The sequence below is a fragment of the Daphnia magna genome, unplaced genomic scaffold (genome assembly GCF_020631705.1).
Source record: "Daphnia magna isolate NIES unplaced genomic scaffold, ASM2063170v1.1 Dm_contigs435, whole genome shotgun sequence".
NCBI classification, from domain to species: Eukaryota; Metazoa; Arthropoda; class Branchiopoda; order Diplostraca; family Daphniidae; genus Daphnia; species Daphnia magna.
The window spans coordinates 9,500-22,647 of record NW_025533322.1 but is presented as its reverse complement, the minus strand read 5'-3'; the positions used below and the strand labels follow the sequence as shown (position 1 = coordinate 22,647).

Sequence of the window (13,148 nt, the reverse complement as noted above, 5' to 3'; positions counted from 1 at the left end):
CCATTATACACAAATTTCAGCTGGAGAAGTGCACCAGTTACATATTAGTGTATTACACCGGTTAATATAGTAGGGATTATCAGAGAAGTACACTGGGACAAATTTGAGCTTTATACGGGTATATTTAACTAGAACAATACCGGTGCAAAATAACTATAACATTTGCGGGTAAAGCTTTATAACTTACACCGGTGTTAAACCCGCCCTATCACGCGAACAAGAGGTGTAACACCAGTGTGTTTCACCAGTGTCACACTTCACACGGGTGAAGCACACTGGATCAACACGGGATCCGACCCGACAAAACTCCGCTAGGGATGTAAAGAGCATCAAATATACTTGTATTCAATGTGAATACACTGTTATACCATGAGTTTTTACTTCTATATGTAAACAGCATGGAATATACTTGTATTCAATGTGAATACACTGTTATACCATGAGTTTTTGCTTCTATATGTAAACTGCATGAAATATACTTGTATTCAATGTGAATACACTGTTATACCATGAGTTTTTACTTCTATATGTAAACAGCATCAAATATACTTGTATTCAATGTGAATACACTGTTATACCATGAGTTTTTACTTCTATATGTAAACAGCATCGAAAATACTTGTATTCAATGTGAATACACTGTTATACCATGAGTTTTTACTTCTATATGTAAACAGCATCAAATATACTTGTATTCAATGTGAATACACTGTTATACCATGAGTTTTTACTTCTATATGTAAACAGCATCAAATATACTTGTATTCAATGTGAATACACTGTTATACCATGAGTTTTTACTTCTATATGTAAACTGCATGGAATATACTTGTATTCAATGTGAATACACTGTTATACCATGAGTTTTTACTTCTATATGTAAACTGCATGGAATATACTTGTATTCAATGTGAATACACTGTTATACCATGAGTTTTTACTTCTATATGTAAACTGCATGGAATATACTTGTATTCAATGTGAATACACTGTTATACCATAGTTTTTAGTTCTATATGTAAACAGCATGCAAATATACTTGTATTCAATGTGAATACACTGTTATACCATGAGTTTTTACTTCTATATGTAAACATCATGAAATATACTTGTATTCAATGTGAATACACTGTTATACCATGAGTTTTTACTTCTATATGTAAACAGCATCAAATATACTTGTATTCAATGTGAATACACTGTTATACCATGAGTTTTTACTTCTATATGTAAACTGCATGGAATATACTTGTATTCAATGTGAATACACTGTTATACCATGAGTTTTTACTTCTATATGTAAACTGCATCAAATATACTTGTATTCAATGTGAATACACTGTTATACCATGAGTTTCTTACTTCTATATGTAAGACTGCATGGAATATACTTGTATTCAATGTGAATACACTGTTATACCATGAGTTTTTACTTCTATATGTAAACAGCATGGAATATACTTGTATTCAATGTGAATACACTGTTATACCATGAGTTTTTACTTCTATATGTAAACTGCATGGAATATACTTGTATTCAATGTGAATACACTGTTATACCATGAGTTTTTACTTCTATATGTAAACTGCATGGAATATACTTGTATTCAATGTGAATACACTGTTATACCATGAGTTTTTAGTTCTATATGTAAACAGCATGGAATATACTTGTATTCAATGTGAATACACTGTTATACCATGAGTTTTTAGTTCTATATGTAAACAGCATCAAATATACTTGTATTCAATGTGAATACACTGTTATACCATGAGTTTTTACTTCTATATGTAAACAGCATCAAATATACTTGTATTCAATGTGAATACACTGTTATACCATGAGTTTTTACTTCTATATGTAAACAGCATCAAATATACTTGTATTCAATGTGAATACACTGTTATACCATGAGTTTTTACTTCTATATGTAAACAGCATCAAATATACTTGTATTCAATGTGAATACACTGTTATACCATGAGTTTTTACTTCTATATGTAAACTGCATGCAAATATACTTGTATTCAATGTGAATACACTGTTATACCATGAGTTTCTACTTCTATAAGTAAGTAGCATGGAATATACTTGTATTAAATGTGAATACACTGTTATACCATGAGTTTTTACTTCTATATGTAAACAGCATGGAATATACTTGTATCCAATGTGAATACACTGTTATACCATGAGTTTTTACTTCTATATGTAAACTGCATGGAATATACTTGTATTCAATGTGAATACACTGTTATACCATGAGTTTTTACTTCTATATGTAAACTGCATGGAATATACTTGTATTCAATGTGAATACACTGTTATACCATGAGTTTTTACTTCTATATGTAAACAGCATGGAATATACATATATTCAATGTGAATACACTGTGTTGGAAACGAAAGACGTCCCCAACGGCCGACGATGAGATCCGGCCGAACAACCAGGATTCCGGCCCATTTACGGGAATACGATCTTCGGGGCCCCCGATAGGTGGCCCCTTGTCACCCGCCCGACTGTACTGATTCTTTGTGCCCTTTCCCCCCTGGTGTCAATGTCATATTTTGGAGGGGGTCGGGCCGAGAGAGTCTCAAGCTATCTATCCAACGAGTCAGACAATACAGTCAGCGTCGCAATCTCAAACTTGTGTCATCAACTTTAATTATTTACAACTCAATTCGGTAAGGTAACGCTAGACACACGATTCCTTCCGAACATGGTCCTTCGAACCTTCCTTTTTTTGAACCGGTATATTTTTTGTGAAACTGACTGAACGCCTCTCGGCAAAGCGTTCGGGTCTCTTTGGCAACAAAAGACCCACTGACTCTTTCAACTTAAACTGCTCTTACTATCAAACTTAAAACTCTCCCTTTAATCAAATTTCCAAAAAATTTAGTTAAGTGTATATGTGTGTGTGCTTTTCGACAATTCGTCTAGCCGTCATCGCCATTTTTTTTGACAAACCGCGTGGCGGCGTGAGGCGTCAGAAAATCTGAACGCCTCACACACACACACACACTCGACTGTAAAAGCAATTCACCCCTTTCCTTTTTTGACCTTTTTAAAAGTAAAAACATTTGATAATTCTTTCTTCCTCTCTCCCTAAACATCAACTTAAATTAAATTCAGAAAGTTTACTATTGATCTGTCTCTTTCTCTGCTTATTCCTGCATCAATTTTTCACAACTTAAGCTTTTCTTTTTTTCTCTCAACGCTCCACTTTAGTGGAGCTCCAAGAAGGGCTCCTTTTTTTTTCAGCAAAAATTAGGCCCGAACAAAAAAGAAAGCGGCACTTGGCCCGCCTACGAGGAGAGATTGCCCCATGGACGGGCCCAATCCGGGAGCCACTATACAAAAACACCAGAGAAGGTCAACGTGAAAGTCGGCGTGAAGAATATCGCAACAGGCCAATCATACCACCATCCCGTCCGGACGATCCAATCATCATTGGCCCATCACCCGAACAGCTGGAAATAAATCTCCGTCGGGTCTTGGATCGATTTGCAGCCACTGACCCTCCTCCAAGGCGATACTTCCCGACACCGGCTGAGAGAGCCGAATTCGCCAGACAAATATCGGCACCTGCCACTCAAGACTTCCGGATCACCAGGGGGCTGTTTCACGGCCCCAAACAACATCAACCAAACGTACCAGTCCAGGCAGCCGCCGCCGAAGAAGCAGGAGCCGTTGGCGGAAAAGAGAAAAGAGTAGAAGGGGCAGTTGGAGGTGAGGACAGCGAGGAGGACGATACTCTGCAGTTGCTCTACGAGAGCCTGTCAATTGAAGAGCCGACACAAGCTCCCATCCTGACACCACCTAAACCAATAGAGCCAACACGGCAAGGCCGAGCAAGAGGAAGGGGGCTACTGATGCACTCGCAAGAGAGCCCCAGAGAACGATCCAAATCCAGGATCGCCTGGATTCGAAGACTGGCGGAGCAACAAGAAGGAAATTAGATTCCCTCCATTGTTCCAATAACATCACTGTATTCTAGGAATGTCGTCTTGTCGTCGATAAATACAGGATGTGTCTTTCTTCCATAAATTTACTCTAATAATATTCAAAAAAAAAAAAAGCCTTCTTACATCAGTCAGCAACAGCTGAACTCCATAAAAAAAAAACCCTTTTCTTTTTTTCTCTCAGCAGACAGAACACAGCATTCCGAAGGCGATTAGGTGAACTAGGGTCGAGCCAAAACTTAGCCGACCCACCGCTCGTCACGCCACCTACTGAGAGAAGGGAGAGACGAAAAACTTTCACTCTCCAACAACAACGGCAGAGGCGCTGCAATCAAAACTTGAAGCAGCCACTCTCCAACAACACCGCAAGAGGCGCTGCACTCACAACTTGAAGCAGCAACTCAATCAAAAAACACCGCAAGAGGCGCTGCACTCAGAACTTGCCAAGCAGACAACTCAATCAAAAAACAGGCTTAACAATTAGAAATCAAACAAAAACAAATTAATAACTATTTTCTTTCATCCAATCACACCCAAGATGACCACCCCAACGAACGAAACGTCCCGGAGGGCCATCAAGGGCCACGTCAGACGCTGGATCCACAACATCCAGCAATACGACATCGTACAAATAGACCTAACAATCTACAATATATTGCTAGGAGCTGAAACCAGTCTAAAAAGCATGCAAGCTAAATACAATCGACTCTCAGAGGCGGTCGCCAGAGACATGGAAGCATCAAACGCGACCCGTGCACAATTCGATGCCGAGGTCGAAAGCGTGATCACTCTGGAGGATGAGTGCAACGCTGCATACGTGATGGTCAGGCGAAAAAAGGATGAATTCAAAGCACTCAAAGAAGCTGAAGAAAGAAAACGGCAAAAAGCCGATCAAGACGCCATCAGGGCCAAAGAAAAGGCCGATCAGGACGCCATAAGGGCCCAAGAAAAAATCGATCAAGACGCTGCAAGAGCACAAGAGAGAATCATCCGTCAACAAGAATTTCAAGATCAACAGAACTTGTTCCGACAACTGATTGCCGCCATTCCAGCAGCAGCTGCACTAGGAGCACCAGCAGCTCCAGCCGCAGTTACATCGACTAAGCTCCCAAAACGTCAAATTAAACCATTCAAAGGGGACGTGCTCGAATGGACGGCCTTCTGGGAAGGTTACAACGCAGCCGTCCATGAATCAGCCATTCCGGCAGTTCAAAAATTTGGATATCTTAAAGACTACTTGAAAGGTGAAGCACAGCTGTGCGTGGAGAACCTTGAGCTGACAGACGCCAACTACACCGTTGCAGTGAATCTACTGAAGGCGATGTACGGCAAACCGGACGTCCTGATCGAGGCCCACACCCACAAATTAGCCACGCTGCAACCAGTGAAAGACATAGCTGATACCGCGGCGCTCAGGTGCTTCCAGCTGACTATCCAGTCACATATCAATGCGTTGGAGACACTGGGAGTTGCAAGAACGAGCCACGGATGCCTCCTTGGATCAAGCATTTTACGCTCGATCCCACTCAAACTTCAAGAAAAGTGGGCAGAATCCGCAACAAACAAGGTAACAGACATTGATCAAGTGTTAAAATTTATCGAAGAGCAAGTTGAAGCTGCAGAGCGACTCAGCCGTCTGAGAGCTACTACACCAAAGCCGGCCCAAAATTCTCCGCAACCGGCAAAAATAAAACCAGCAACAACACCGACAGCTTCCCAGCTCGGAGTCAGCAGCAAGCCGACTCCACAAACAAACCATCCAAGCAAAACAAGAAGAAATGGCAGCCCACCACCACCAAGGAGAGAAGCGACAGCATCATCTTCAAGAAAGCCAATGCTGCCCTGCGTGTTCTGCAAGGAGATGCATTGGGCCACGAATTGCCCAATGGAGCTGAAAGAAAAAAAGGCAGTCATCACCAACGAAAGAAGATGCTCAAACTGCTTCGGTCGACACGAGACCACCGTTTGTTTCAATCCCCACAGGTGTCAGCGATGCCGTGCAAAGCACCACACATCCTTGTGTGCCGAGAAAGATACCAGATTCGGATCCTCAACCATAATCCCAAATAAACCGGCCGCTGGAAGCAGCTCAACTACAGCGTGCGCAAGCTCCTTTGGTGAGATTATTCTCAAAACAGCAACCGTTTACATTTTAGGCCCATACGGAAAGCAGATCCGAGCAATTCTCTTCCTCGACGACGGCAGCCATAGAACATGGATTAAAAAGCAGATTTCAAGAGAACTTCAACTGAAGATAATCCAGGTGGAACAAATCGCGACCAGGGCCTTCCGCCAGACAGAGGCCCCTCCAGCAGAAACTCACAACGTGGTCGAAATGACGGTGCGGGGCACCTGGCCAGGAGCCCCAACGGTGCGCATAGAAGCTTTGGAGGCAACCGACAAAGTAGGAAGCACCGGCACGTACCAAACTACAGAATTTGCAAGAAAGCTGTGGTTGGAAAATGAAAATTTGGCAGACGACCGCTTCGAACGTGAAGGAGGAGACGAGGACGTCGGAATTCTTGTTGGAATGGACCAAATGTTCAACATCATGTTCAACGAGCCAGCAATTACAAGCCCGTGCGGACTCAGAGCCTACAGTTCGAAACTTGGAAAGGTCATCGGCGGTCCATCCCAAGAAACAACATCGAAGCAAAGTCAATCAATTGTCAGTCAACTACTAATCAATTCAAATTGCTCTCTACCACAGATCACCTCACAGCCATCAGAAATTTTTAACAGCATCCAATCAAACAAGTCGGAAAGCAGGGAGACAGGAAACTCCAGTCTCCTTCCACTACCAGAAAATTCTGAACAAATCTGCTTTTTCGACTCAACAAAAGAAAGAAAAAGGTTTGAAATGGAGAAGTTAAATTTTGATATGTCGTTATTTTGGCGTCTAGAAAATTTCGCGAACTTAAACGACTGCGTTGCTGTGGAGAAGAACGATCAATTCCGCTCCTTCTGCGAAGAAATCACGCGATTTGAAGACGGCAGATATTGCACGCCAATACCATGGACAACTGACAGATGGAGACTGGAAATCAACCACCAGATGGCAGCAGTAAGACTGAGAAGCATGCTGCACAAGCTCCGAAAATCTCCAGTCGACTTGGCCAACTACACAAAAGAAATCGAACAACTCATAGCAAACGGATTTGTAGAAGAGGCTGATTTCAATTACGATGGCCTCCACACTTATCTACCGCATCATCCAGTCTACCGAACAGACAAGGCCACCACAAAAATCCGACCAGTTTTGGACGGCGCTGCAAGATCCAAATATGGACCGAGCCTCAACGATGTTCTGGAGACCGGACCAAATCTTAATCCTGATCTCCTCTCGGTCTTAATGCGCTTCCGGATGAACCGGATCGCCTGGATTGCGGATATCGAAAAGACCTTTCTCAACATCGCGCTGCAGCCCGAAGACGCTGAAGCTGTCAGATTTTTATGGCCAAGAAAACCGGAAGAACCCAACTCCGATTTGCTCGCGTACAAATGGAAAAGAGTTCCATTTGGGCTAAGCTCAAGTCCATTCCTTTTAAGAGTCACTATTAACAAACATTTGCTCTCAGTCAAATCTAGATTTTCTACGACAGTCGAGCAGATAGAAGAGCAGCTTTACGTAGACGACTACCTCGGAGGAGCAGACGACGTGCCAACAGCCATAACTACGGTAGAAGAAACCGTCACGTTATTCTCAGAGGCCCAACTCAACATGAGGAGCTGGGCAACAAACAACAAGCAGCTCCGTGACTTTCTCACCGAAAAAGTAAATGTCGAACCAGATTGTCGGAATTCTTTCACCCACAATAGACGGCCAGCAAAAGGCACTGGGTCTTAGATGGGACACGAGCTCCGATTCATTTAAATTTGACCCTACATCTATAATGGAAGCAGCCGTGCAGATAGGAGAAAAAATCACCAAAAGAAAAATTCTGAGCATATCAGCAAGGATATTCGACCCAATTGGTTTCCTAGCTCCTACAGTCCTACTTTTAAAAATAATTTATCAAAAACTTTGGGAAGGAGACATAGGTTGGGACGATGACGCCACACCCGAAGTAAAGAACACCTGGAGCAGCATCATGAAAGGCCTGAAGGATCTACATCATTTGGAGATCCCACGATGGATTGGATATTCAAAAACTTCCATCGTCTCCGCAGAAATTCACGTGTTCGGCGATGCATCAGAAGCAGCCTACGGAGCAGTAGCCTACGCACGGCTCCGACTGGAGAACGGAATTCCCTACACCATCCTCCTTGCAAGCAAAACCAGAGTGGCACCTCTCCCAAAAAGAAAGTAACGTTACCCAGACTCGAACTACTAAGCTCTTTGTTAGCAATTCGTTTAGGAGAGAAAATCCGAACCTCCCTTCACACCGAGTCATGGAAAACGACTTACTGGACAGACTCCCTCGTCACACTTGGATGGATACGAGGAGATCCTTATCGTTGGAGACCGTTCGTGCGAAACCAGGTGGAAACCATCAGAAAATTTTCCAACGCGGATTGGTGGAGACATTGCCCCGGATTGGAGAATCCAGCCGATCTCGCTTCGCGGGGAGCGCCAGCGCATGCGCTGGTGGAATCGAAACTTTGGTGGCACGGACCAGCCTGGCTGACAGAAGGAGAAAGCGAATGGCCGAATTCTCCAGAAAACCACTCCACCGAAACTCAAGAGAAAATCGAGGAAGAGGAGACAAAGAAAACGGCAACTGTCTCCTTTGCAGCAGTCGAAACAGCCCAGCCGATTGAATGGTACCTCGACAAAACCTCTACATGGACAAAACTACTTTTCAGAACAGCCTGGGTCCTCAGAGCACTCAACCGTATGAAGAAAAGAACGCGCGACCCAGGACTTGAACTAAAAGAAGTCATTACAGTCGCCGGAAAAGAAATAACGATCGACAAGATAGTCACCGAAGAGCTGAACGAAGCGGAGCTAGCCATCTGCAGACAGCTCCAAATAGAACGCTATCCCAAAGCTTTTCGGACACTCCAGCTCGGACTGCAGATTCACCCAAAGGAGAAAATCGCATCGCTCCGACCGGTCTGGGACAATCGAGATCGACTCATCCGAGTCACTGGAAGAGTGGCGCTCGCCCTCAGGGATCGAGACATTCAACCACCGATCCTTCTCCCAGCAAACCATCCTGTTGTAAAAATGTTAATAACTAACAAACATGTATTTAATTCACACACAGGAGTAAAGACGACACTGTCAGAACTGAAAGAAAAATATTGGATCGTGAAAGGACGCCAACAAGTGAGAAACGTTTGGTTCGCCTGTGTGAAGTGCCAGAAGCTGACTTCACCTCCTTTCCGACAAATAGCAGCGCCGCTACCAGCCAACCGACTCCGCGATGCCAGGGCATTCGAAATAACCGGAACCGATTTCGCTGGCCCGCTGTACTACAAAAACGCGACTCCGAAAAGGAAATCCAAGTCGGCGCCATCCGTCGAACAAGTCATTCCGGAACCTCCACCAGAAGAAGAGAACCCGGATGCAGCGGAGCTTCTCACCGAAGAAGCTCCCGAAGAAGAAGACGATGGCGACCAACCGGATCCGACACAACAAGTCAACAAAAAGCAACCCAAAAGTTACATGTGCATCTTTACTTGTGCCGTGACGAGAGCGATTCATTTGGAGTTGACCAAGGACATGACGGCTCGCTCCTTTCTGTTAGCTTTCCGTCGATTCTCCGCCAGAAGAGGCCCAGTGTCAGTGATGTACAGTGACAACGCCCAAACATTCCGCTGTGTGTCTCGATATCTTAAAAACATTCGATCCGACCCATCCGTTCACGACCTCCTCGCCATGAGAAGAACCAGCTGGATCTTCTCTGTTAGCCCTCGCTCCATGGTGGGGCGGATTTTGGGAGAGGATGGTGAGGATCACGAAAGATCTTTTGAGACGATCCAACGGGCGCGCATGTCTCACGTACGACGAGCTGGAAGTGAGTTTAATCGAAACGGAAAGTGTGATTAACGCGAGACCGTTGAACTACATTGGCGAAGGAGTGGACGATCCGCTCCCGATCACTCCGAATCAGTTTCTCAACAATCGTCGTTCAACTTGTGCTACGCCGGAGCCAGCAGTCAACCTATTGGCTCCCGATTCAACAAGTGAACTACTTAAGAAAATGGATCAGAACAGGCGTGACTACGTCAGCAACTTGTGCTCGCGGTTCGTCTCCGATTACCTGATGCAGCTGGATAATTTTCACGCAAAGGGAGCGTCGGGTAGAAAAATCCGCGTCGGAGAAGTTGTCGTAATCCACGACAAACTTTCCAAACGGCTCATGTGGAAGACGGGAGTAGTCAAGGAATTACTCCCCAGCTGCGACGGCTTAGTCCGATCCGCGATCGTCAAGTTCCCATCCGGTAATTTATTAACCCGAGCCATTCAATGTTTGTATCCCGTAGAACTTAGAGAAGATCAACCGGAAGATGTGGAGATCGCAGACGGTGTATTGAATCCGGAGCCAGCTGAAGCAACTGCTCCGCAATTTCCAAATCCACCCGATCCGGCTCCATTCCCATTGCTTCCGATCGATCCAGCTGACGTCGAAGAAGATGATCATGTGGCCAATCCGGCCGCAACTGACGTCGGCGAGGTCGAGGCCCAAGGCATGGGCTCTGGTGGGGAGTATGTTGGAAACGAAAGACGTCCCCAACGGCCGAAGATGAGATCCGGCCGAACAACCAGGATTCCGGCCCATTTACGGGAATACGATCTTCGGGGCCCCCGATAGGTGGCCCCTTGTCACCCGCCCGACTGTACTGATTCTTTGTGCCCTTCCCCCCCTGGTGTCAATGTCATATTTTGGAGGGGTCGGGCCGAGAGAGAGTCTCAAGCTATCTATCCAACGAGTCAGACAATACAGTCAGCGTCGCAATCTCAAACTTGTGTCATCAACTTTAATTATTTACAACTCAATTCGGTAAGGTAACACTAGACACACGATTCCTTCCGAACATAGAATATACTTGTATTCAATGTGAATACACTGTTATACCATGAGTTTTTACTTCTATATGTAAACAGCATGGAATATACTTGTATTCAATGTGAATACACTGTTATACCATGAGTTTTTACTTCTATATGTAAAGAGCATCAAATATACTTGTATTCAATGTGAATACACTGTTATACCATGAGTTTTTACTTCTATATGTAAACTGCATCAAATATACTTGTATTCAATGTGAATACACTGTTATACCATGAGTTTTTACTTCTATATGTAAACAGCATGAAATATACTTGTATTCAATGTGAATACACTGTTATACCATGAGTTTTTGCTTCTATATGTAAACAGCATCAAATATACTTGTATTCAATGTGAATACACTGTTATACCATGAGTTTTTACTTCTATATGTAAACAGCATGAAATATACTTGTATTCAATGTGAATACACTGTTATACCATGAGTTTTTACTTCTATATGTAAACAGCATGAAATATACTTGTATTCAATGTGAATACACTGTTATACCATGAGTTTTTACTTCTATATAAAAACAGCATGAAATATACTTGTATTCAATGTGAATACACTGTTATACCATGAGTTTTTACTTCTATATGTAAACTGCATGAAATATACTTGTATTCAATGTGAATACACTGTTATACCATGAGTTTTTACTTCTATATGTAAACAGCATCAAATATACTTGTATTCAATGTGAATACACTGTTATACCATGAGTTTTTACTTCTATATGTAAACAGCATGAAATATACTTGTATTCAATGTGAATACACTGTTATACCATGAGTTTTTACTTCTATATGTAAACAGCATCAAATATACTTGTATTCAATGTGAATACACTGTTATACCATGAGTTTTTAGTTCTATATGTAAACAGCATCAAATATACTTGTATTCAATGTGAATACACTGTTATACCATGAGTTTTTACTTCTATATGTAAACAGCATCAAATATACTTGTATTCAATGTGAATACACTGTTATACCATGAGTTTTTACTTCTATATGTAAACTGCATCAAATATACTTGTATTCAATGTGAATACACTGTTATACCATGAGTTTTTACTTCTATATGTAAACTGCATCAAATATACTTGTATTCAATGTGAATACACTGTTATACCATGAGTTTTTACTTCTATATGTAAACTGCATGGAATATACTTGTATTCAATGTGAATACACTGTTATACCATGAGTTTTTACTTCTATATGTAAACAGCATGGAATATACTTGTATTCAATGTGAATACACTGTTATACCATGAGTTTTTACTTCTATATGTAAACTGCATCAAATATACTTGTATTCAATGTGAATACACTGTTATACCATGAGTTTTTACTTCTATATGTAAACAGCATCAAATATACTTGTATTCAATGTGAATACACTGTTATACCATGAGTTTTTACTTCTATATGTAAACAGCATCAAATATACTTGTATTCAATGTGAATACACTGTTATACCATGAGTTTTTAGTTCTATATGTAAACAGCATCAAATATACTTGTATTCAATGTGAATACACTGTTATACCATGAGTTTTTACTTCTATATGTAAACTGCATCAAATATACTTGTATTCAATGTGAATACACTGTTATACCATGAGTTTTTACTTCTATATGTAAACTGCATGGAATATACTTGTATTCAATGTGAATACACTGTTATACCATGAGTTTTTACTTCTATATGTAAACTGCATCAAATATACTTGTATTCAATGTGAATACACTGTTATACCATGAGTTTTTACTTCTATATGTAAACAGCATCAAATATACTTGTATTCAATGTGAATACACTGTTATACCATGAGTTTTTACTTCTATATGTAAACAGCATCAAATATACTTGTATTCAATGTGAATACACTGTTATACCATGAGTTTTTACTTCTATATGTAAACTGCATCAAATATAATTGTATTCAATGTGAATACACTGTTATACCATGAGTTTTTACTTCTATATGTAAACAGCATCAAATATACTTGTATTCAATGTGAATACACTGTTATACCATGAGTTTTTACTTCTATATGTAAACAGCATGAAATATACTTGTATTCAATGTGAATACACTGTTATACCATGAGTTTTTACTTCTATTATGTAAACTGCATGAAATATACTTGTATTCAATGTGAAT

The 13,148-nt window shown here is 41.6% G+C and overlaps 3 protein-coding genes and 1 pseudogene across 3 annotated transcripts; all 4 read left to right on the top strand.

Moving 5' to 3' along the window:
* Positions 1-3,230: 3,230 nt before the first annotated feature.
* Positions 3,231-3,961, top strand: LOC123468842 (the record flags this gene model as incomplete). Its single annotated transcript, XM_045168022.1, has 1 exon — positions 3,231-3,961. A coding segment is annotated over one exon (731 nt), but the record flags the coding sequence as incomplete, so codon positions are not given.
* A 541-nt stretch (positions 3,962-4,502) lies between these two features.
* Positions 4,503-7,811, top strand: LOC123468841. The gene has a single exon (XM_045168021.1). The coding sequence runs from the start codon at positions 4,503-4,505 to the stop codon at positions 7,809-7,811; it is 3,309 nt and encodes a 1,102-aa protein (XP_045023956.1).
* Positions 7,812-7,857: 46 nt separating this feature from the next.
* On the top strand, positions 7,858-9,699 carry LOC123468840. The gene is made up of 3 exons (XM_045168020.1): positions 7,858-8,236; positions 8,323-9,596; positions 9,658-9,699. Exons 1-3 carry the CDS (start codon positions 7,858-7,860, stop codon positions 9,697-9,699), a joined length of 1,695 nt encoding a protein of 564 aa, XP_045023955.1.
* On the top strand, positions 9,652-10,725 carry LOC123468839 (annotated as a pseudogene).
* The last annotated feature ends 2,423 nt before the right edge of the window (positions 10,726-13,148 follow it).